Source organism: Ammospiza caudacuta, chromosome 29 (genome assembly GCF_027887145.1).
Source record: "Ammospiza caudacuta isolate bAmmCau1 chromosome 29, bAmmCau1.pri, whole genome shotgun sequence".
NCBI classification, from domain to species: Eukaryota; Metazoa; Chordata; class Aves; order Passeriformes; family Passerellidae; genus Ammospiza; species Ammospiza caudacuta.
The window spans coordinates 4,327,782-4,353,541 of NC_080621.1; the positions used below are offsets into that span (position 1 = coordinate 4,327,782).

The 25,760-nt window shown below is 50.9% G+C and overlaps 1 protein-coding gene across 1 annotated transcript; it reads right to left on the reverse strand.

Moving 5' to 3' along the window:
* Positions 1-13,783: 13,783 nt before the first annotated feature.
* Positions 13,784-16,508, reverse strand: LOC131569201 (zinc finger protein 239-like). The gene is made up of 3 exons (XM_058821398.1): positions 16,218-16,508; positions 14,818-14,893; positions 13,784-14,631 (listed from the first exon to the last, which is right to left on the reverse strand). Exons 2-3 carry the CDS (start codon positions 14,864-14,866, stop codon positions 13,784-13,786), a joined length of 897 nt encoding a protein of 298 aa, XP_058677381.1. The 5' UTR covers positions 14,867-14,893; positions 16,218-16,508.
* Positions 16,509-25,760: the final 9,252 nt, after the last annotated feature.

A 25,760-nucleotide genomic window follows, 5' to 3' on the forward strand; every position in this document is an offset into this window, starting at 1 on the left:
GACACAAGTAGTGGTACCCCCTGGCAACCAGTTACCCAGTCAAGTGGTGTTAGTACCTGAGTCATTTATCCCTCAATCAACCAATCCTCAAATGGTTCCAGCTCAATACCCTCAAGTGCAATGTTCAAATTGGCCTCCTCAAAACTGATTAATCTATTAAATAATTTGTGTTGTGTAAGCATTCCTACTGGAATTGTCAATCTTTTTCAACAAAGATAATATTTTTTGATTCTAGGCAAAGCCAACAACAAAATTTTCAAACTCTCAATCCTTCCTTCTGTTGTTTCAGTAAATTGTAATGAAGAACTAGTGATTTTAGCTGTTGCACTTGATGTTCCTATGGTAATTCCACCAAAAACACCTATTGCTATTGCATTTCTGTGACCAATGAATATACCCAAGCAAAACAACTTTCCAAAGAATTCAGTTGTGTCTGTGCCATCTAGTACCTCAGGTCCAGAGGTCTTTTGGGTGCAATGTTTGGACAGTAACCAAGCAAAATTGACTTGTAGCCTGACTCACTGTGGTAAAACAATGTATGTTACAGGCATGCCAGATACTGGCGCAGATGTCACTGTAATTTCTCACATGTTCTGGCCCAATGATTGGGATTTGGTGGCTCCTTCAGGTTCCTTCATAGGGATTGGAGGTGCTGCCGTGTGTTTGCAAAGTGCATCCATGATTAACATTACAGGTCCTGAAGGAAAGACAGCAACAGTGCGTCGTTTTGTTGTTCAGAAGCCTCTCACCATCTGGGGGAGAGACGTCCTGTCCCAATAGGGAGCCAAACTGGAAGTAGGAAGTTGGCCTGTGATGGAAACCACGTCAAAACCTGCTACTTGAAAGCTGACCTGGAAAACTGATCATCCTATATGGATTGATCAATGGCCTTCAACAGAGAAAAATTTAAATATCCTTTAAAAAATTGGTAAAGGAGCAATTACAACAAGGTCACATCATGCCCACAAATAGTCTGTGGAATTTACCAGTGTTCATCATCTACAAGAAGACATCAGACCCCTGGAGGTTGTTTCATGACCTGAAGAAGATCAATGAAGTAATTGAAGACATGGGACCTCTTCAACCTGGACTCCCTTCTTTATCAATGATCCCAAAACACTGGCCTCTGGTTGTCATGGATTTAAAGGACTGTTTTTTCCACATTCCACTTCATGCTGATGATGCTCCAAGATTTGCTTTTTCAGTTCCCATCATCAATCGAAGAGAACCCATGCAGAGATATCATTGGAAATCATTGCTCCAAAAAATGAAGAACTCGCCTTTAATTTGCCGGTATTTTGTTACCCAAGCTTTGTCTCCAGTTCGACAGAAGTATCCAAGATCCATGATTCTGCACTACATGGATGATTTGCTCATTGCAGCTCTAACGCAGGCAGAGATGGAGAAAACCCATGGTAGTGTTGTTACTGAAATCCAAAATGCTGGACTTGCAATTTCTGCTACAAAAATCCAAGAAGTTCCACCCTGGAATTATCTTGGATGGAAGATGACTGAGAAAACAATAACACCACAGAAGATACAGCTCCGGAGCAGTGTCAGCAATCTGCCAGGCTTACAGCAGCTTTTGGGAGAAATCAGTTGGGTCAGACCTGTTTTGGGAATCATCAATTATGAACTAGGTCCACTTTTCGATTTACTGAGACGAAGCTACAACTTCAACTCTCCAAGAACCTTAACACCTGGAGCTCGTTCAGCCCTTGACAAGGTCATGGAAGCTCTCCAAAGACAGCAAGCTCATCACTGTATTCCAGAAAAGCCTTTCTTTTTTGCAATTTTAGGAGAAAAAATGCAACTTTTTGGTCTCATTTTTCAGTGGGACCCTTCTGAGAGAGATCCTTTGTTGATAATAGAGCGGATTTTTCTTCCCTACAGGTTTCCAAAGACTATTTTCACAGTTTTAGAGACGATAGCACAAATTGTAATTAAGGCCAGGACCAGATTGCTAACTTTAGCAGGTCAAGAATTTGCAGTCATCTATTTACCATTGAAAAAAGATTATCTTAATTGGGCAATGCAAAATTCTGATGATTTGCAGTATGCATTGTTGGACTTCCCAGGTGTTTGTTCTGTTCATTACTGTCACGGTCCGTTCCGGTTAACGGGTAACATGATAATTTTTTGGTGCAAAAATAACCAACAAGGCACAGGGGATTTGTAGTAACAAATCAACAAAATGCAGTTTTATTGAAATAACCACAACTGAAAAGTGTTGGTGAGGGGAACTGGGGAAGAAAGGGAGAAAATAAGGAAAGAGGGAGGACAGGAGGGTAGAGGGGTTATAGCTGCCGAGACGTGGTGCTGCTTTTGTCTTTCGGGGTCCAGCCGTCGAAGCTCAGTGGGTCACATCTGGGGAGATCTCAAAAAGCACGGCTAACCAGGGCTCCAATTATACGATTTTTTCGTTGGGGGGAAGGGGAGCCAAACCCAAGGTTTCCGAGGAGGCGGAAAGAACAGAAAAAGGGGGGTACACAGAGTCCTAGCCAAGCAACAGGCAAAATCATTGTTTTCATGGCCCAATGCTCACAGGTGTGTTTATTCTGGGCAGCTTTTCCCCCCTTCGTGCACACCTCCCCCGAGCTTGGGGGGGTGTTCAGTCCCAGTCTCTGGAAGAAGGTGAGAGGGGGGTTTTCTTGCACGGGGATTTCTTGTCTTGGTTCCTTGATGAAGAGGCTCACATCTCTGCTTGTCTGTCACGGTGTTTGAAGGCAGACAAGAGGGGTCTTCTCTTGGAGGGGGGCACCGCCCTAGAGCTCAGACCAGCCAGGCCAGGAGGCAGGGAGAAAGTCCAGATCCATTGTTCAGAAAGGGCAGAATGCCCCCTTCAAATTCAGCATGGCGTGTTCTGCAAACAACACCTGTGGAAACAGTGAGCTGAGAAGCACCTGACCTCCCCTCCCCACTGGCTCAACAGTTTTTAACTTTTCTGTGGTCTTTTCTTCATGGCAATTGTGAGGCAAAAATGAAGGACATTTCGGACAGACTCTCACACGACCCCGTGACTCACGATTGTCTTGAGGGATCTTCGTCAGCAGAACTCTGGAGTGTCGTTGATGAATCTTTGGAACTCGTTGCACGTCGGTGGCATAACCAGGAAAAAATAGGGATGACATAAAAGAGGAGGATAAAAAGAAGAGAGAGGGAAAAAAGAAGAAAAAGAGAAGGGAAAGGGAAGCAATAAACAAACATAATTAATATTGATTATCATAACAATTTTCACACGTGGTTATTCTTTTATAACAATTTCAAAATGGCTAATTATAATAATTTCAAAAAAAAGGCTAATTAATTAAAGCAATATCATTTGTATAACAATTTCAAAAAGTGGTTGAAACAAATCACAAATAATCAAAAAACCAACAAACAAATCAATATAAGCATTGTCTTTTAAAAATTATTTTCTAAAATAATCTACTAAAGATCAAAAGAACCTTCTGTAAATCATACTTGAGAATCAAAAATTGCTCTAAAGCACATATGCTTATTTCATAATTGTTTTGTGTCAAATGTTTTGGGGACGTCTGTAGTATAGAGGACATCGGCTAAGCGGTGTGCATTGATTACAGGCATCAATCTCCTTAGCCTTTTCATCATGTTCCAATGCATAACGAATAGGGCTGCTGACAAGATAAAACCAAGCATAATTAGAATCAAAAGAACAACAATTGGATGGCACACACTATTCAGGACACCTGTGGCAGTAGGTGACCACCCAAAGACAGTATCCCACCACCTATGCTCAGCATCTTGCTTTACCCTCTTCATAAACCGGTGTATTTGTTCTTGAGAATTTCAACCAGGTCCTGATGGAGCAGCAGTTGTCTCACAAGAGTGAGGTTCATTCCGATAGGAGTGGGCATCAGCTTGTGAATCAGTGTGTAGTTGGATTGCAGGAGGTAGTGAGAGGTAACTGGAGCTTCATAAGACAAATCACATCCTACAATCTTAGTAAAGTTACAAGCACAAAAGTTTGAGTGATTCTTTGTATCTACCACAACATCTTTTACAAACACAAAATCACAAATGGTTCTAAAGCATGCACATCTATTGCCTATGTATATAAGAACTGTTTCAGTAGCCTCATTAGGACGAATCTCAAAATGACAGATGTTTTGCTCTGTGTCTAAACAGATATCCTGAGCTATGATTGCATTGCTTTTACAGATGAACCCTTGGTTTTCTTGGACAATACAAGATTCCAGATTAACAGTTTGCCATTTGTCATTGACCTGACGGGCCCATCCCCTATGTTCTGTGGGATAGAGAACAGCTCTGTCATGGTTTAATCCTAATGCAAGAACAGGAACAGACCAAATGCACAGAAGCATTGCGTATGCTTAAAACAAAAGCAGTGGCTGTGTTTGAAATGGGATCATAAGTAAAGTTCACCAGATTCCACCAGGATTGGAATTGTCTTTCAAACTCAGTGGCACTGTCCCAGATTATTTTCCGAATTTCTGTGGGGAAAGTGCCTTCCTCGCCCTCTCTTATAATTGAAGCAGAGACTGACTGCATCCATAATTGTGCCTGGATACAGCTGAGGGCTAAGGAAACACTGTTCTGTGTAGCACCAAGTGCATCAATTACCAATTTGTGATTATTCACGTTCACTCTTTCCCAATTTGGCAAAATGTTTGACAGCAGCCACTGCTGTGTCCCCAAGGGTAACAGAGATGACCTCAGTGGTTGCTGTAATTTTGTCAGATCTCTAGTTGTAGCAGCCAATTTGTTCATTAGTACTTCAGAATCAATGCTATTCAGAATTCCCAATCCTGTACCCACAACACCGGTCACGTCACTTGGTGTTCTAATTTTAAAAGAGCTTCGTTTCCGAAGCCAAGTGGTCCAACCTTCAAAAGAAGTTTGCAGAAACGAAGAACAAGCTGGCTGAATATCTGAAACATTTTTCTGCATTAGCAATTTGACCTGTTTGAGAGACATGCCGGATTGAACAATATTTGTTGTTGGCCAGTTTTCCTGATTATATAAGGTCCAATCTTGAAAATTCTTGGGATGAGTATGACCGGTGGTACGGGTGAAGTGGTGACAGTGGTAAAGTAGGTTTCAGCATTTATTACAAATTTAAAAGAAAGGTCTTGAGTATCCTTGGACCAGAGGCAAACTACCTCCACAGTGTGAGTTAATGTAAAACTGTGCCAGCAGTCTCGTACGCTTGGGTGCGTACAGACTTGCTCGTGTTTGTTTTCCTGATCTGTGGAAACACTGATTGCAGTTGCTTTGCCATAGTCAGACCCATTAACTGTTCAACACCCAATGTTAATTTGTTCTCCCACTACTCCTTGAAGCTGCCCGGTTTTCTGTTTCTCCCATTCTCGTGTAGTATACAACTTGTCTTCATGTGTAACTACTGTCAGTAAGTTTAGACCCGTGACATCTCCCATAGATCCGGTAAATTGCAGGAAGGCTTGAGACCAGGGCCGTGTAAAGGGGCTTTTTGTTGCCTCTGCCAATTGGGGTGTGATTGCTGTGTTTACCATGCTCAGTGCAGGCCTTGCAGTGTCTGCCCTTTGAGATGTATTAGAAAAGGGCTTCACACCTTGCGTCTGAGAGAGCATAATTACAGCACTCGGTGTGGGTTTTGGTACAGTGTTTATCTTAAATGTGTAAACCAAGCCTCTTAATCCGAATGGACTAGCTGTGTCATTCTGCCAACGACATGTCACGTAAGTAGGTTTGACCAAAGTAAAACTGTACCAGCAATCAAGTGATTCATCATTACAACCTCTTGCAATTGCAACATTGTTAGTTTGGGGACCTAAAGCATAACTACCAATATGTTCCTTGCGGCAACGCAGAGCGAGGGGACTTTTTATTTTGGAACTTCCCCATTTCTTCGTGGGACATAATTTTGCTGAAGGGATGTCCAGATGATTCCTTCCACCTGTTTCCATAAAATTTCCAGCAATTATGATGGAGGTGGCCTTTTCATGGAGAGTTCCTTCCACCTTTCTGCATGTTAGCACAATTGACTCACCAACCGTTCCCATCAGGGTTCTGACCAATTCGTTCCGGTCCCATCTCCTCTCATTCAGGCAGTACACCTTGGAGTCATGCTGCACTAGGGTTGCCAGGCTCGGGTAACGACCCTTGGGATAGGATCCAAGAACATTGGTGTGCTGAATGGTGGCTTTGGGCCACAGCTGCTCACCAGGGGGTTGTCCATGAAATTGTGGTAATATGCAGAAAAGTATTAGCAAAGCTATCATGTTTCAGATGATTCTCATGTCCCTTGGGGTTCTCCTGTAAAAGCATAAACAACAAAAAATCCTGCACTGAGAGGCAGAAAGGAGTTTAAAATGAAGGGATTATCCAGCGTGTATGTATGCGGTGCTCTTTTCATCTTTAGCATCAGAGGCTACCCATGCATGTTTGTTTAGAGGGGTTTTCAGCACAAGTGGTACCTCGCCTACCATGGGGAGGTCCACTAAGACAGGTTGTCCAGGGTAATGTGATGGATTATTTGGATCGTCAGGACCCTCCAGCAAAGGGATGATGCTTGGAGGTGTAGGGTAAAAAGCAGTGACTTTGGGGCAGCCGTTCACCCCCCACCTGCCTTTTGCCCCCTTAACAGCCTCCCACCGCCGGCAGTCCCAGTTTGCTTTCTGTGGCTTAAGGAACCACTTCAAAAGGCCATTTGTCCTTTCCACGATCCCATTAGCCTGAGGCTAGTAAGGAGTATGAAAGCTCCACTTTATGCCTTCGGTTCTGGACCAATCCTGTACCGCTTTAGCAGTAAAGTGAGACCCGTTGTCAGACTAAATTTCTTGCGGGTTTGGAAAAGTTCCAAACCACCCCTGCAAAGCTTTAACTGTATTATCACCTGTGGCCCTTTTAAAAGCATCGCCTTGTACCAACTCAGATACAATTTCTACTCCTACCAACACAAAATGTTTACCTCCTGACCTTTTAAAAGGACCAATATAATCTACCTGCCATGCTTCCCACAAGCCTTTACCTTTCCTCAAATGCAGAGGGTCATCCTCTAAAGGATGCCTTTCCAGTCACTTGTGGCACTGTTCGCATGCATGTTTTACACATTTCACAGGTAACTGGCCAGCCGCGGGCATGTGCTTCCTGGTACAGATCTTTTGCCACCTGTGTGCTGTCTTTTTACATGTAACCGTTCTAATAGTTGATTCCAATCTTCTGAGATAGTTTCCTTTTTCAGGGGGCTAAGCCTTGCTAGTTCATCAACTCTGTTGTTCCATTCACCTGCTTGATTCCCATCTGTTTGGTGAGAAGCTACCCAACCAACCAAAAAGTTTCCTTTACTGGCGATTTCTAGGATTTCTTGCCATTTGTCTTTCTGCCACACTGGGATTCTGTTAACTTCCCAGCCGTTCTGTTGCCAGAAAGAGAGCCACTCAGTGCAGCCTTTGTATACTGCATATGAATCAGTGTAGATGTAAACAGGAGAAGTGTTCTGTGCCTCATGTTGGAAAACACTCCAGAGACCTACGACTTCTCCAACCTGAGCACTGCCCTCCCCTTCTGTGATAATTTTTTCACCAGATGAAATATGTAAGGCAGCTGCCTTGTATTTCCAAGTCTTTCCTTCCTGCTTTGAAGAAGCATCTGTAAACCAACAGTTTGCTGCTATCTCAGGTGAGAAGGGTGGTGCTAGTTTTATTACAGAAGCAGGTTTGTCTTGGCTGGTATCCAGGCTCTCAGTGTCTTGTATTGCCAAGAATTTTGCAGCACCTTCTGTGACAGGAAAGCTATTAGAATAGTACTCTATTTGAGCATACCATTTCCTGACTGACGACTTTTGGGCTATGCCATCGGGTGGAGGGGTCCCATTTGTGACAGCTTTAATTACCTTGAAGGGACCTCTCAATATGATAGCTTGCTGCCGTGTGATTTTTTCTACTTCAATGAGAGCTAAGCTAACAACAAACGATCCCTTTTCCCAAACAGTGTATCTTTTCTCAGCATCTTTAAAACCACGGGAAAAGAAGCTGACAGGCCCTGTTGGACCCTCAGGACCTCGCTGCCAAATCTGTATTGATAGCCCTGAGGAGGCAAACCCCCATTCCACTTGGAAAGGGTCTTTAGAATGAATGGGCCCCAATGCCTGATGTGCTGTGGCTTCAAAAATCAGTAATTGTAATGCTTCCCCCTGAGAAGGAGTCCAATCCCATTTGACTTCTTTCCTTAGTAAATTGTAAAGGGGCCTAGCAATGATTGAGAAATCTGGGATATGTTTCCTCCAGAATACTAACAGTCCTAAGGCTTGCTGGAGGTCTTTTTTGTTTTCAGGCATTTTCATCTGCTCTAAAGAAGTTAAAGTGTCAGGTGGGATACATGTGCTTCCGGATCGCCACCAAATTCCCAGAAATTTTACTTCCTGAGAAGGCTTTTGGATTTTCTCTAGGGGAATCTTTAAATCTAGGCTCTCCAGATGAGAGATTATATTCTGCTGGAGATCCCCCACCTCCTTAATTTCCTCTCCTCCTACCAAAATGTCATCAATGTATTGGTAAACAGCTACAGTGTCAGTTTTAGGTATTTTTTCTAATTCCTTAGCTAAAGCATTGTGTGCTAGAGTTGGAGAGTGTTTGTATCCCTGAGGGAATCTAGTGAATGTCTATGTTATCCCTCCCATGTGAATGCAATGTGGTCCATGTCCTCTGGCTGTATAGGTATCATGAAGAACATGTCTTTGACATCTATGGTTGCCATGACTCTGTGAGCTTTTTCTTGTATTGATGTTATTAATTCAGCTAAATTTGGCACTGCTGCAGTCAGGGGTCAGTGTTGGCATTGAGCCTACGATAATCAATCGTGAGCCTCCACGTCCCGTTGGGCTTTCGGACTGGCCACATGGGTGAATTGTATGGGGAGTGTGTGTTAATTATTATTCCTTGGGCATGCAAATCTTTAATAACTGGTTTGATGCCTTCCCTAGCTCCAGAAGGCAAAGGATATTGTTTCACATTGATTGTTTTACTGCAAGGCAGTGCGGGTGCGGTCTGAAGCGGCCTAATGTTAAGTGGTGGAGTGCCAAAAGACCACAGAAAACCCTCAGTGTCTTCCCACTGTCTTCCTGCGAAGACATCCATCCCTAGCAGATTATTCGGAATGTCCCCAATTACCATTTTGACAACTAATTGATTTTCCTCTCCAGGGAGTGTTACTCTGACTAAAGCAACATTCATGGGTTCTATAGTTCCTAAAGCATTAAGAACGCAGCATTGCCTTTTTGTTGGAACAACTCCACACTTCTGGGCACCCTTATGTGTTAGTGCGGAGATCTGGGCTCCCGTATCAACAATGAAGGTTACCAGAACTTTTTTGGGGCCCATGATAGCTGTGATTACTATATCTCCTGATTTGTTTTTTGTGAGCATTCGTAGGTAAACCCAACCTCCGTCCCTTCGTCACCTGTAAGCAGTGGAGATATTAGTTTCCCGAAAGCTCTGTTGGTGTGGATTCAGTGTTTGTGTTTTGGGGTACAGGCGGGTGGGCAGTTATGTTGCTTAGGCTCTGTGAAAGAAGTTGTGAAAGAGTTACTTCCAGCTTACTGCCAGTGCTTTTTAAGAGACACGCAGCCAGGGTTTCACTGTCCAAGTTCTGGGAAAGAAGCTGAGAAAGAGTTAACTTTGGCTCACTAGCTATGTTCAGTGGGATGGACTGAGATGCAGTTTCACTGCTCAGATTCCGAGGGAGAAACTGGGGAAGGGTTAACTTTGGCTCATTGCCTGTGTTCTGTGGGATGGACTGAGATGTGCTGTGTGTACTGTACTGTGTATTAGAATGGGGACCTTAGGGCATCGGCCTGGCCGCGGCCGTGCAGCTCACCAGGGACCCCCAGAAGTGACACCTGAGTGAGAGGGGTGTCCCCAAATGTCCCCAGGGCAGGGAGGGTGAGGGGGGACACACAGGGCGGGGAGGGGTGGATGTGGCGGATCTGTCGCGGGGCGCTGAGTCCCGGCTGGATGATAACAGGGGCGCGACAGAGCCCCCGTTGGAGCTCCGCAGAATCCCAGCTGCCAGTGGAGGTTCGGCGCGGAAACAAAAAGGCAGCAGCATGGGCCCTGGGGTGGAACTGGGGGAACTTTATTCGATGGCAAAACTCCCTGACTCTGCAGTAGGCTCCATGGAATTGGCCAGGGCCCCATGGAGGGCTGAGGCTTAGCGATAGGAATTGCCGAGTCATGATGAAAGAGCAAAATAAGCTCATGTCTTCCGCCTCTCGGACCTCAGCTTATCTCTGCAACCCCATAGGTCACTTTCCCCCAATCCCTACTATTGGACAAGTTTGGATCCCTTTGTACCCTATAAAAAGGGGCTGGTTTAGCCCATTTGGCAGAAGAAGAGCTGTCGCTGGAACCCTTCACAGACCCCCCAATAAAACCATCGCTGTGGAACGCCAGTACCTTTTATCTCCTCTCTCATCTGCTTCCCCCAATGGCCTGCCAGGCACCTTAGCAAGCAAAGAGCTGGAATTCCAAGACAGCTGATAATCACTAAAGAGCTGATATCCACTCAGCTTGCTTAAGGTAGCCATGGCTTCAAGCAGCCTGGGTATTTGGACTCTCTGTCCCCAGCAGGGACTGAGCTATCCGGCCTGTGCTGCCTTGCTCGGGGGCAAAACCTGCCCTGCGGGCTGAGGGGCAATGCGAGTCCAGGATCCCAGGACCCTGAACAGAGGGCAGACAACAACTTATTTAAACGGGGGGGTGTCGGGGAGGATAAAATCTCTAGCTAATCGGGGGAACTGGGGGTGGAACACAAGGCAGGGAATACAATGTGTAAACCAATAAATGACTTCAAGGGAGGAGAACAGCTTGAGTAAACCAATGGGGTTTCGAAGAATATCAAACTGACAGGGAAGTTTCTAAAGGGGAGGGCAGGTTCGGGCAGGGATTGACATTTAATGGAAGGAGGAGTAAGGAAGGTTCTGGGGCAAAGGTAGGGGCAGGAGGGGTTAACAGCTGGGAAGGGGGGGAGGTTTGAAACCTGGCAGGGAGTAGCTGGGTAGCAAACAGAACTAAACTGAATAACAGGGAGGACAATACAGAGGGGTTGCAAAACCACAAATTACACAGAGAACCTGCCAAATAAAGAAAGCACACTACAACAGGTGGACATCCTGGAGGTGTCCTCAACTCCTTAAGGGACACATCAGGATTGTCCCCAGCAGGGGATTTCAGGATCCCTGATGGATTTTTTGAGATCCCTGATGAATTCTGGGAGGTTTTGGGATCTGTGATGAATTTCTAGGGTCACAGCACCGGTCAGCATGCGGAACCTGTCACAATGGATTTGGGGCCAGGACTCTCTAATGGGCTTTTTGGGATCCCTGGTGAATTTTTGGGATCCCTGATGAATTTTCGGGGTCACTGACTGATGTTTGGGGTTGCAGTCCTGGCCACCATGAGGGCCCTGTTGCAGCAGGGGCCACCAGAGGTGGCAGCCAGGGCCACCCTTGGGGACAGCCTGTGGATCCTGTGGCTCAATGTCACCAGCAACAGTTCTGTGGCCAAGAGCCTGGGGGGACTTCCAGGGGGATACGTGGACATCATAGGTGAGGAATTTTGGGGAGTTCTGGGCTGGTTTGAAGTGAGACCCATAGCACGGGGAATGGACCCAAAATGGAGGGGGAAGGACTCAAAATCAAAGGGTGTCATGGGATGTCGTGGGGTGTCACAGGTGCCATGGCAGGACTCTGCCTGTGCCAGGGTGGGCGCAGACACTCAGTGCCAGGAGCAGCCATGGGAACATCCTGAGGGACACGGGGACGCCCTGCAGGACACAAAGAAACCCTGCAGGTCACGACCTCAAGACCTCGGGGACTGCAGCCCCACCAGGGGTGGGGACAGGGACACAGGGGGAGGGACAGGGACACACAGAGGGGGACAGGGACACACGGGACAGGATGGGGACACAAAGAGGGGTGACAGGGACACACGAGACAGGACGGGGACACACAGAGGGGTGACAGGGAGCCATGGTGGGGCATAGGGACATACAGAGGGGAGGGGACACGATGCAACCATGACAAACATCAGGGGACAATGTTGCCACATCTGTGTGGATGCTGCCACCAGGACGCCTCTGGTGACACCCAGTGCAGAGCAACCTGACGCGCCAGGTGACGCTGACCTTTTCCCCTGTCCCCAGCCTGTCCCCGGGGCAGTTGAGGTCCCCTAAGTGTGGTGGCTCTGGGACACCCTGGTGGCTGTCACTTGCTTCCGGGCCACTTGTCATCAGCTGAACAATGTCCCCACCCCGCCCTGATGTGTGGGATCTCAGCACATCAGGACTGATGTGCAGAGTCACCGAGACCACCCTTGGGGGGCTCGGAGGTCCTGGAATGTCGCCAGAAGTGTCTGGTGGCTGGACTTTGATCCTGCACAGGAGACGACACCTGTATGAGGATGGGAGGATCTCACTGGGATAAATGGTGAAGGGATAGGTTAATTATAGTGTGAAACACAGGTTTTAGAATTTCGGTACAGGGGGGTCTAGAGAAGTAAGATGGAGGAATTGGGGCGTGTCCTGTCCTTCTTGTTCTTGGCCTCCATCTTCTGTGGTGGTGGTGGCACTTTGGGATTGGTTCTTACTAAAAGTGCACTTGTCAATAAGGGTGAAAGGTATTGGGGAAAAAAGGCAAATATCTTATACATAGTTTTGGGTATAAAGATAAGTGACCGCCCCGAGGGCTCTCTGTGTGCTCATGGCTGGCGTGCTGTGCAGACCACTGTCAGGCCGAGAGAAAATCTTGTAAATAAAAACTAATAAACACTGAAGTCCGAGAAAAAACCTGAAGACTCTTTCTTTTCGTCCTTTGGAGTGCGGGCTATCCTAAGGCCATCCCGAGCCTTTCCAGGCCATCAAAACAGCCGAGAACGGGACACTGATGGGTGGTGACATTCAGCTGGGACACTGCAGTGGTGACAGTGGGGATGTGGTGGCAGGAACTGCATCAGGCAGCGCTTTGCCATGGCCCAGATGAAGGTGCTGGTGGCACTGTGGTGGCGGAATTGACGCTGTCCCAGTTCATGTCCCCATGCATGTTTGCCATGTTCCCATCCATGTCTGTGTTCCGACATGTCCCACATGGTCCTGTCTATGTCCATGTCCCCCCATGGCCCTACACATGCCATTGTCCCCCACATGTCCCCATGCACGCCTTAGTTCAACGCCTTTATTTCTACCCCAGTTTCAGGGCTTTGAAAGGAATGAACAGAAACCTTTTCGTTTCAAGGCAAAAAAAAACCCAAACGATTTATATTTCCCTGCTGGCAGAGCAACCACGTACTTGGTGAGTGGGAAGAACCTTTTTTGGAGGGGTTTCTACCCAACTGTGTCCAAAATTGAGAGTTTTGTCCCATTGGCAAAAACCCATTGAGGGTTTTCTCCCCATTTGGCTGTGGAAGATGCCCGTGGGCCAGAGAGAATTAAAACAATGGATTTATGTTGGAGAAGACCTCCAAGACTATCCAGTGTTGTTAAGGCCACCAGAAGAGGCAAAAAGTGATTTTTTTCTGGGGTCAGGAGTGGACAAACCAGCTCTACAAAATGGATTTTGGATGTTGGTCTGTGGACGTGTGCAGATATCCACAGGCAGCCAGGAGGATGTGGAGCCCCCCAGCCAGGTGTCTTCCCAACAGGGATCACCGGCACCACGGATCACCAGGGATCACAGAGGATCATCCAGGATGGATCTCCCATAGGGGATAGAGCTGGAGCAGCACACAAAGCTCTTCCTGCACTCAGGGCACTCACAGGGCTGCCCTTAGTGGTGCCTCCGTTGATGGTGGGTCACGGCTGAGCTATATCGGAATCTCTTCCCACACTCGGGACACTCATAGGGCGTCTCCCCGGTGTGGATGCGCCGGTGGCTGGTGAGGTGGGTGTTGCACTGGAAGCCCTTCCCGCAGTCGGGGCAGCGGAAGGGCCTCTCGTCTGTGTGAGTGCGCAGGTGCAGCAGGAGATGGGAGCTGGTCTTAAACACCTTCGAATGATCACACTCATAGGGCCTCGTCCCAGGCCTCTCTCTGGACCTCTCTCTGGTGTGGATGTGCCGGTGCTTGAAGAGGGTAGACTTGTCCTTGAAGCCCTTCCTGCAGTCAGGGCAGCGGAAGGGCCTCTCATCTGAGTGAATGCGCTGGTGCTGGTGGAGATGAGAACTGGTCTGAAACCTCTTCCTGCATTTATCACACTCGTAGGGTCTCTCTCCAGTGTGGATCCGCTGGTGGACAGGCAGGTAGCAGCTCCTCCTGAAGCTCTTCCCACACTCGGGACACTCGTATGGCCGAACCTCTGTGTGGATTCTCCAATGGCGGACCAGGTAGGATCTCTTGCTGAAGCTCTTCCCACATTCCGAGCACTTGTGGGGCTTCTCCCCATCCTGAATCTGCTCATGGACCCCCAGCTCTGAGCTCCGGCCGCCTTCCCGGCCCAGGGTGGGACTTTCCTCCTCAGATCCCCGAGATCTGCGTTTGCAGCCCCTCCTCGTGCGGGTTCTCCAAGACTTTTCCTCCCCATTGAATTCCTGCACTGTCAAGCCTCTCAGAACAGCCTCTTCCACGAGGTTCTGCAGTGCGGATTTGTCCTCCCTGCTCTCCATCCTCAGCTCCTGGTCTGGGGGAGGAAGGACAAGGAGAGGATGGGATTTGCCTCTGTGCCACAGGGAAGGGCAAGGAGATGCCCCCAGTGTGTCCCCAGCAGGACAGCTTTGGCAGCAGGGTTGTCCTGCAGCCAGGGGCCGTGCTGGGCTGGGAGATGGAGCAGGACAGAGGGGGAAAGGGGCACTGACTTTCTCCTCACCTGCCTGGGGCTCCCGGGCCATCTTCCTCTTCCTCACGGCCTCCTGCATCGGGCCAAGGTCTGTGAATGGGAAATCCTGGTTTGGGGAAAAACAAGGGATGAGCGTGTTGGGTTTGATGGTCCCTCTGCCCAAGAGCAGCTGGAGAAGTCAGCGCCCCTTTCAGCCTCGGGGGCCCGGAGTCCGCTCATCCCCAGCCTCCCGCACCCCTCCAGGCAGCCGGTTTGTACCCCGGCTCCGGGATTGCCCCTCTGCGCTCTCCCCGCTCCGGGGTTCCTGAGCTCCCCCCAGCTCTCCCGGGCATCCCCAAACCCAAGATCGCCCCTGTGCCTGCCGGTACCGGGCTGTGAGAGTCCGTCCGAATTTTCCCTCATCTGCCTCACGATCGTCCTTGGGAGACCACTGAAGAGAAGACGCCTCCTGTCTAAAATATCTGGCTCTGAAGGAGAAAAGTCACATGCCAAAGGCCCTGAGACCTGAAAGCTCAGTGTTAAGCTTTTGTTTTCCCAGGTGTGTTTGCTGTATGCTAAGAAAGGGGGCACCGTGCCCCGTTTGCAACAATAGCAGCTTTGGAATCTGTCCCACCTCTCGGCCTGGCTGGACTTCTCCTGAGTTTCGGGTGGTCTCCCACAGAAGACCCTCACCTGTTTTACAACCACCGTGACAGACAGACTGAGATGTAAGAAGCTTCTCCATCAAGGACTGAGACGTGAAACTCCTAAAAGGCCCCTCTGCTCCTTCCAAGGACTGGGACTGAAACCCCCAGCCCGGGGGAGGTGTGTGGGGGAGGCAAGCTGACCGAAGCGAGATGTTTGCCTGCAGGTTGTGACCACTGAACCAAGAAAACAATGGCTCTCACTTACTGCTGAGAACATGGACTACCTGCTACATCTGTTCCCTATTGTACCTGTTCCCCCCCCCTCACAGTTTTCAGTAATAAAAACCTCTGAGTTAGCCAGAGCCTTTGAGATCTCCCCAGCATAACAAACGGATCCTCAACTGGACTGGACCAAAGGACTTTGTCTCTGCGTTGGTAGCTATATCCCCCCTCTCTCTCTCTCTCTCCTCTCTCTTTATCTTTTCCTTTCCCTTAATCCCTCTATCGCATTTTGCTCTAGTTATTTCAATAAAACTGCATCTGTTTTGATTATCACTGCAAACCCCCTTGTACCATGTTGATTTTTGCACTCTGAGTTCACTCCTACGAACCATCAGGTCATCGGGTTCACTAGGACGGATCCTGACACGGGCGAACGTGAGACGCCCCCATGCTCACTCCAGGGGAAATTTACGGTTCGGGTTCGGGGTCCTGCAAGATCCAAACATCCCCTGCCCCACGAAAACTCCCCCCCCCCGGAGATCCCCCGATGGATCTGGTGCGAGCTCCCCCGTCCCCGCTCACCTGTGGCTCCTGGAGGGGGCGATGCAGCAGGAGCCGGGGGACCTTCGGGCTGAGCGGCGGGGGAAGGCGGCGGGGAAACCAGCGTGGTTCTGCTGCTCCTCTTCCTCCCGCTCCTCCTCCGCTCCCAGCTCGGCCCGGGCAGTGCCGACTCCCAAAAGCAGCCGCGCTCTGCCCTGGGCGGGTTCCGAAACAACCCCGTCCCGTGCGGCACTGGGAGAGATCCTGGGAGCACCGGGAGCGATCCTGAGATCAGCGGGAAGGAATTGGGAGCGCTTTCCCTGCCAGTGCCGCTCTTACTGGGAGCACTGGGAGGGAACTGGGAGCAAACAGCGCCCGGAGGCGGCTGCAGCCGGCGGTGGGCGGGGCCAAACCGCAGGGTGTGGTTATGCAAATACGGGAGCGATCGCGCGCTGGGATTGGTGGGCGGGAGCAGTGCCGGATCTCCTCTCTTACGTGAGGGCTGGGGGGGCCGGAGCGATGGCGGCGGCGTCCGGTGAGAGGGGACAGGGAGCGGGAACGGGAGTAGGGAGACGGACAGGGAATGGGACCAAGAATGGAGATAGGGACCAAGAATGGGACCGGGGAAGGGGACAGGGACTAGGGACAGAGACTGGGAATGGAGACCGGGAATGGCACCGGGAATGCGGACAGGGACCAGAAATGGCACCGGAAATGGGGACAGGAGCCGAGAATGGGGGCCGGGAATGGGACCGGGAAAGGGAAATAGGGACCAGGAATGAGACCAGAGATGGGGACAGGGTCCGCAAATGGAGACAAGGACCAAGGAGGGAACGGGACGGGGAACATGGAAACAGCAACCGCAGAGGGAATATGGGCTGGGGATTGGTGCTCCAAAGTGTCCCAGTGAATCCCAGCAGGGGCTGTGAGCTCTGCAGCTGGGCCTCCCCTGTGCTGCTGCGGCCCAGGGCCCAAAGGCGGGAGCTGCAGCCTCGCTCCTGTCTCAAGAACAGGAGCCTCCTCCAGGCCCATGGCCTCTGCATGGCCCAAGCGTGAGGGAGGGCTCTGAGGCACAGCGGCTGCTGGCAGGAGGGGTTGCTCCGGCCACCTGGGGGCCTCTGAGAAATGCCCAAAGCCTTGTGCTCTCTGCAGCTGGCCAAGGACAGCAGTAGGGCTGAATGGTTCGTGTGGCACAGCCAGCCCGAGCTGTGCAGCCCTCAGGAATGGGACCGGGACAGGACCGGGATTGGGAACAGGGCCAGGAATGGGGACAGGGACTGGGAATAGAACCAGGAATGAGACTGGAAATAGGAGACAGGGACAGGGACCAGAACAAGGACCAGGATATTGGGACTGCAACCAGAAATGGGAACAGGGACAGGAATGGGGACAGGGACTGGGAATGGGATTGAGAAAATGGGAGAGGGACCTGGAATGGGACTGGGGACGAGAATATTGGAATGGGACAGGGAATATGGAAACAGGAACCAGACAGAGAATATGGGACAGGGATTAGGAAGATGATATTGGGATTGGGAACAGGAATAGAGGAGTGAGAGTGGGAATGGGATTATGGGAGTGAGACAGGGAATACAGAAATGGAAATGCAGGACCAGTAGTAGGATCGGGAATACGGGAACAGGACAGGGATTATGGGATTTGGAATATGGGAAGGGCAATGCAGGGTTGACGCAGGACCTTTGTGGGGGTCTGGTTCGGCAGCTCTGGACCCCAGGCCTCACTATCTCGCAAGGACCAAAGTCAAGGACGGGAGGCGCTCTTCTCCTCGGGACCAGAAATCCCACCTTAATTGTGGAATCACTCCAGGGAGGTCCAGGAGGGGAAAAGAGATCAAGTGTCTGATCGCGGGTGATTTCAAGCCCAGGGAAAGGGGGCGGAGGAGAGAGGCCACGGCCAATGGGATACAACTGATGGGAGACGCGAGGGGAGGAGTAACCCAGGGCAAGAGCAGCACCGGGGCTTTGGGGGAGAGGGCTGTGTGCGGGACAAACCATGTGATACAACATCAACTATTCCCTGCAAAATAACAAGACCAGCCAGTGCAGAACAATAACTAAAGAAACAACTTAGTGCAATACAACCAGACAGACAGTAGAGGACAGGGAATGAGACTGGGGATGGGATGCAGACTGGGATGGAAGCAGAATGGGCCCAAGAGTAGGGTGACATGGGAATGGGCCAGAGGATAGGAGGGTGACAGCAGGGAGAGGGGAATCCTGCACAGGGAACACCGGGAACCAGGATGGGGGAAATGGGAACAGTCCCAGGGCAGGGGGCCTTGATCAGCTGCCCCAGAACCACGACCAGGGCCTCCCAGCACAGCTGGAGCCACTCAGCCTGGGGTGCCCAAAGCCTGAGCAACCCTCAAATCCCTCCCAGGAACCCTCAAATCCCTTGGACCCAGCATCCCCCACATCTCCTGGAAGATCCCCCCATGTTCCAATCAATGTCTTAGTTCAATGTCTTTATTTTTTTACTCCAGTTTTGGGTGTTTTGAAGAGACAAAGAGAAATGACAAGAAAACCCAGGCTGTGGGGACCCAGGAGGATGTGGAGCCCGCAGGGAGGTGCCTTTCCAACATGGATCACTGGGCTCTGCCCACCGGGGGTCATTGGGGACCATCCAGCGTGGATCCTCCCATGGGGCTTGGAGCTGGAGCAGCACAGGAAACTCTTCCTGCACTCAGGGCACTCTCAGGGCTTCTCTTAGTGGTGGCTCTGTTTGTGTTGGGTCGAGCTGCAGCTGTGCCTGAAGGTATTCCCACACTCGGGACACTGGTGTGCTGTGCTTGAGTTGTGCTTGAACTGCTCCGAGCCTTTTTCCCACACTCGGAACACTCGTGGGGCTGTTCCCCAGTGTGGACCTTCTGGTGGGAGGGCAGAGTGGATCGAACACTGAAGCTCTTCCCACATTCCAAGCACGTGTAGGGCCGTTCTGTGGTGTGCACCCGCTGGTGGTAGAGGTGGGAGCTGTGCCTGTACCTCTTGCCACATTCCCTACACTCCCAGTGCTGCTCCCCCATGTGCACCCAAAGGTGGGTGAAGAGATTAAAGCTCTGGCTGAAGCTCTTCCCAAATTCCAAGCGCTCATGGAGCTTTTCCTCATCATGAAGTTGCTCCCAGCTCTGAGTTCCGGCCGCCTCCCAAGCCTCGGGTGGGTCTTTTCCCCTCAGATCCTGATGATCTGTGTCTGCAACCTCTCCTTGTGCCTGATGTCCGGGGCTTTTCCTCCCCGTTGGGTTCCTGTGCTGTGGAGCTGCTCAAAACAGCCTCTTCCACGAGGTTCTGCTGCAGGGATTTGTCCTCCCTGCTCTCCATCCTCAGCTCCTGGTCTGGGGGAGGAAGGACAAGGAGAGGATGGGATTTGCCTCTGTGCCACAGGGAAGGGCAAGGAGATGCCCCCAGTGTGTCCCCAGCAGGACAGCTTTGGCAGCAGGGTTGTCCTGCAGCCAGGGGCCATGCTGGGCTGGGAGATGGAGCAGGACAGAGGGGGAAAGGGGCACTGACTTTCTCCTCACCTGCCTGGGGCTCCCAGGCCATCTTCCTCTTCCTCGCAGCCTCCTCCTCCTCCTGCATCGGGCCAAGGTTTGGGAATGGGAAATCCTGGTTTGGGGGTGAAAACAAGGTGTGAGAGCTGGGGATTCCTCCTGCCCAAGCCCATCTCTAGAAGTCACAGGAGCAGGGATTGAGCTGGGAGAGGCCGGGATGGGCAGTATGGGGCTCTCAGCTGCTCCCATCTGATGGGGGCGCGGGGAATCTGACCTGGGGAAAAGGAGAGGCAAACTGGGAAAACTGTGGGCTGCAAATCCACAGTTGGGCTTGTTGGGGACCCTGGGTAGGAAATTCCATCCCTTTGGGCTGATGCCCGAAATATAAGCTGGAAATAAATCCCCACGAAGCAGTGTTTTTAGATGTTGCGTGCTGTGGTATATTCATGCAGTAGGTGTTGCTCAGTGTCACTGTGTCACTACAACATCATCACCTACCTGCCAGAACTCATTTACATTGTATGGTCTCATGGTTATTAGATAGTTCTTCTGCACTGCACTTGCACTTTCCTAATTTGGGATCTGTCAGGAGTCTGTGATTGTCCTGGTTTTGCAGGGGGGCATTTTAGGAAAGGCTTCCAAGGCCTTCTTTGCATCTGAAATTTTCAACTTTGTCTTTGGAGCATGTGCAGCTATGGTGTTCCTCGGTGTGTCTGGTCCTAACCAGCCTAAATTCTTTGTTTTGTAGCTCATTGGCTTTGCACAGTTTCTCAGTAGTACTATCCCTATCTATCTCTGAAGCTCTCCACCTGGTGAGTTTTTTCCCTTCTTTTTTCTGTCTATTCAGCATTAAGCAACTAGTTAATAATAAAAAAGCCATTGCACTGTACAAAGTTATTTATATCAGGTTATATAGGCACAAAAATGCATGATTCAGGTTATCTAGGTATATTTATACAGATATATAAAAAGTCATGATTTAGGTTCTGTTGATAGCAGGTTATACAGATCTATCAGGTTATACTGATATAACTCAAGCAACATCATCACTTTGTAACTTTGATCTAAGTTCTGTCAGCATCAGGGCCCTTCCCAAAGGCCTAGAGGTGATGGAGCAGGGACTGCAGAGACGGATGAGGGATCCCGGGAGTGAGATTTTGGGGATGGGATCCGTGGGGATGGGAATGTCCTGGGGCAAGGTCACACGTGAGCCAGGTGTGCAGGGCAGGACCTTGCCCTGACCCCAAGCACTGTCCCAGCTGCAGGATCTGCTTCCCATCAGCCTCTTCCTCCTGCAGCCCCAGCCCAGCTTGGTGCTGAACAAAGGGGCTGGGCTGGGGTCATCCCCTGGTGGGGGCTGTGCACTCCCTGTGCCCCCTCCCCAAATTCCCTCCAGGGGGAGCAGGAGCTGGGGCAGGAGCCCTGTGGGGAGGGACAAGGGGCTGACACCAGGATGGGAGGGTCACACACGGCCCAGGGGGATCCCCCCTCACTCCCAGGGTGCCAGGAAGACAAACCCCTACATGGAGCCCCTGTCCCCCAGCAGCACCTTGTGGGCAGGGTCTGGTGGCAGCTCTGGGGGGGTCTGGGGGGTCATGACTGCCTAAAACCCCCTCCCAGCCCCCTCAAACCAGCCCACAGATCTCTGCTCAAGCCCCAAAACCACTCCATGCAACAGAAATGGCCCCAAGATCATCAAAACTCTTTTCCGCCCCTCCAAAGACCCACTCAAATTCTTTCCAAGCTGCACAGCCCTTCCAGAACTCCCAAAACTCCCCACAGGCCCTTCAAAAGCCCCCTACACCCTCCCAGCACCAGAAATGCCCCCAAGAGCCACCAAAAGCCCCTTCCAATCCCCTCTGGATCCCCTAAACCCCTTCCCTGCCCCCCATTGGCACTGACCAGGGGAGGTCTGTGCACAGCAACAGCCACAGCTGGGAGCAGCTCAGGCACTTCATCACCGTTTGAGGCACTTCCATCCCTTTGGGCTCTTCCCAGAGGCCTGCAGATTTGGAGAGGGGACTGCAGGGAGGGATGAGGGATGCCAAGGGTGGGGTTTTGGGCACAGGAGGAGGGGCTGTGTGAACCACTTGCTGGGGTGTCCATCTGGAGGCCCCCCTGGTGGTCCCGGGGCCCCAGACTGCAGAGCTGTCACCACCTCCTACTTGGGGTGGTGGCTCTGGGGGGACCTCTGCTCCTTGAGGCTCTTCCTGCAGCCAGAGAACTTCGAGGGACCCTCCTCTGGCTGGGTCCTCCAGGCGTTCCATGAGCTTTGCTCCATGAGCTCCTACTGCAAGTGACTGGGCTCTCCTGGGATCATACGGAGATCATACTGGGAGTGACTGGGAAAGACTCCAAGCATGCTGAGGGCAACTGGGATATAATGGGAGTGTCTGTAACCCTATTGGGAGTGACAGAGACCACACTGGGAACAACAGGGACCATGCTGGGGACAACAAGGACCATGCTGGAGGCAACTGGGAGCAAGTGGGAGTGACTGGGTCTACACTGAGGGACACTGAGCATGACTGGGACCCTGGTGGAAGAGGCTGGGATCATACAGGGAGTGACTAGGACTATACCGGAGGCCACTGGTATCACCCTGGGAGCAACAGGGAGCAGTTGGAGCCATGCTGAGGGCAACAGGGATCATACTGGGAGTGACTGGGCTCTGGGAAGCACAGGATGGTGAGGAGCAGGAGGACAACTCTCCTCCCAGCCCCACAAATACCCTCTATTGCTGCGGATCCCCCCAGCCCCTGGCTCCCCCAGCTCAGCCCTGCTCTGACTGTTCTCGACTTGCAGCAGCTCCTGGTCAGATGGCAACGAGTGCGCTGTGTGGGGGCTCCTCACAGCACTGCTCTGTCCCATTGTGCCCCGTTGCCTGTTCCCAGCACCCAGGCAAGCTTCTATTTCCCACGTGTCACAAAGGGACCTTGGTGACCGGGTTCCGTTCCATGGCACGGTGACCGTGCTGCAGCGTGCCACCCAGGGGCCTTGCACACACTGCCTCCTGCCCTGGCGCTGGCCCCGGGCCAGCCAAAGTGGCCCAGCTTGGAAGGAATCCCTGGCCCCAGGTGTCTAAGACAGCCTGACAGGATCTTTAGGAAGGGCTCAGACCATAAGCAAAGGCCGCCCTGCTCTGCGGGCTCAGGCCTATCCCCATATCTTTCCCCGAGAGCATTTGAATTTCTAAATGAGAATCATTTGAAGGGAGGGGATTTACATTTTCCATTTCAGAGAAGACTTCTGCCTTCCTTAGCAGACACCTGTCTCTTCAAACCAAGACAATTGTTTGTCATCTTGCAGATGCGCAGTTGCTGGGCAGCCCCGTTTTACTCCAGGGACCTGGAGAACCATTCCCAACAACTGGGAAAATCCTCGGTGGTCCATCCACCCATAGATGAGGTCTCCAAATTTGCCCCAAAAGTGGGTCCAGCTTTTATAGGCCAAAAAGAGCAAGTCCAATTGACTGGATGATATTTTTAGCCCAGATAGCCCTTCAGCTGATGACACACTTCACAATCAGCAGGGGACACAGCTAGGCCAAAGCCCAGACCTCTGCTGGGAGGCTTTCCATTCAAACACCCTTCAAACAAGCCTCCATGCAAGTCAGTTGGGAAAGTTTCTTCAAATGATCCATTTCTGGCACCTAACTACACAGGGTTATGTGAAAGATTCTAAAGCAGCCGCTCTGGAGTCAAAGAGGCAGCCCTAAGAGTCCTTGTCATCTATTTGTAGCTAAATCACACTTTGGGGGATTGGAAGGGGTTTGGAACAAGCTGGAGAGTGGACCTCTGAGTTTTTTAGATGATGCCATTGCTTTTTTTTCTCTTCTACATAGGCAGGAAGGTTGAGTTGGGCTCACATCTCCACCGCATGGCTCACAGGGCCGCAAGACTTGTAGTTACAAGAGCTTTGAAGGATTTCTTGGCCAAGAAGACACGGCCAACAAGGATATTTATGTTTTGGACCCAATCTTCAAGATTTCATCTTACGACTCATGCTCTCGGGCTCTCTAGCTGCTCAGAGTGACCCTGAGATAAGTTAAAAAGTCTCTTGTCCCAGCCTGGTGGTTGAAGAAGGAGTCAGAGCTCTTAATTTCTCAGTCTCAAGGTTGTTTATTGTATCTTATCTATAAAATTCTTTCTCCTGTCCTGCCGACGTCTGCTCAGCAAGACAGTCTAAGGCACTCTGCCTCCCCTGGGGTGGTGTTATCTTTTTATACTAAAAACTACCTGTACAATATTTACAATCACTTTCCAATCTCTACCATCTATGTTAGACAGTGAGCTTCTACTCTAGACAATTCTCAAAGTGCCAACATCAACCAGAAGATGGAGGCCAAGAAGAAGAAGGAGAAAGGCTGGACATGCCCAGATTCCTCCATCTTGCCCCCTGAAGCCCCATTCTAAAAACCCTCAAAATCTATGTTTCCACTCTGGGATAAATTCACTATCATTCTACTTCATTTTTTGTGGCTGGTCATTCTTCATACAAGGTTGGTGATTGTTTTTTCCAAGTGCTAAATCAAAGGCACAGGGGTCTTGGGCTCTGTGCCAAGGTCTCTGAGCCCTCTGACAGGCTCTCGAGTCCTGCAGGGCAGCCAGAGGAATTTCCTGGGTCCCCACATCATGCTAACAGTGTAAGCTTCCTTAGCCAATCATGCTATGACACACAAACCTACAGCACTGCATCCTAATCTTCTTGTTTAGCATTGTAACTACTTTGATTTCTTCCTAGATCTTGAACTCGAAAACTCTAAACTTTCCTCCACTTCAACTTTTCTCCCCGTGTCGCTGCTATAAACTAGAAGTCCGCATTCTCGCTTCTAGCACCTAAGTTTGGGAGCCCTTTCCTAGGTCTCAGATCAAATCCCGTGTTTAATTCTAAGCTTTGCTGACAAGACCAAAGGTCTGAGATTTCTCTGCATTTGGGTTTCCAACAACACTGATGCTGTTAGTTGCAGAGTGCCCAGGATGCGTCTTGCAAGTCAACTGTGGCAGGAACAAGGCGGCTGCTTGTGGCCTCTGACAGCCCATTGCCCGGGGCTTGCCAGCGCCCCAGCCCCTCAGGGGCTGCCCCAGCCCGGCCAAGCCGCCCGGCAGCAGCGCCGCAGCCCCACAGCAGCTCCAGAGCAGCCCCATCCAGAGGCACCTGGGAGCCCTCAGCAAGGCAGCCAGCAGCACATGGGCAGGAGGACACGGCTGGCGCTTCCTGCCTGGCACAGGGCTTGTGACCATCTCCAGGCACCGCTCTGGCAGGGATCCCCACAGCTCCGGCCCCTGCCCAGCCGCTCTCTGGGCAGCACAAAGGCTTCAGCAGAACCACCAAAGGCCAAGGGGCTTCTGGCCATTTCACCTGGCCCACTGCACGCCTGGGCAGCTGGCTGAGCGCAAGCACCCATTTCCCCCTCCTCCCCTATGCCCTACGGACCCTGGGCAGCAAAAGAAAAATGCTGGGAGTCTGGTCTGTGTATGTTAACATAGTCTATATTTACATGGTAAAAGAAAAAAAAAAAAAAAACCAATGAAAAAAAATTCTTGAAGAAAAACAAAATAAAACCTGACTCAGGTGGCCCCAGCAAAAAGAGCTTCTGGGATCAGCTCTCCACAGAGCTCTGGCAGGGCAGGCAGCCGAGCTGTGACAGACGGGGCCATGTCTTCCATGCCCTGCGCAGGTGATTTTGGAGCCACTGGAACCTGGAGATGGGAGCCCGCTCTCCTGACCTGAGGATGCACAGCGTTTGAATTGCCAGGCTTCCGACGGCGAGGCTGACGTCATTCGTTTTGTCTTCCAGGGCTGCGAGAGAGAGGAACAGAGGCACGGTCAGAAGCTGGAGCTGCAGGGAGCCGAGGAAGAGCCCCCTGCAAGTGCCATGCCAAGCCGGCTCTTGCCATGGCCAGGAGGGAGCAAAGGGAGCGAGGGGATCAGCCCGAAGCTGCTGGCCACGAATGGCCCACGTGGCCCTGAAATCTCCGTGCGCTCTGCCCACGGGAGCAGAGCCCTCCGCAGCCGGGGCAGGGCTTGCAGCTCCCCCCGGCAGCCCCCGCTGTCAGCCCGCTGCCCTCACTCAC

Coding starts and splice junctions, on each gene's coding strand:
- LOC131569201 (XM_058821398.1), bottom strand. CDS start 14,866: ATGCAGGAGGCCGTGAGGAAGAGGAAGATGGCCCGGGAGCCCCAGGCA. Junction 14,632..14,817: donor GGCCCGGGAGCCCCAGGCAG/GTGAGGAGAAAG, acceptor TTCCTCCCCCAG/ACCAGGAGCTGAGGATGGAG.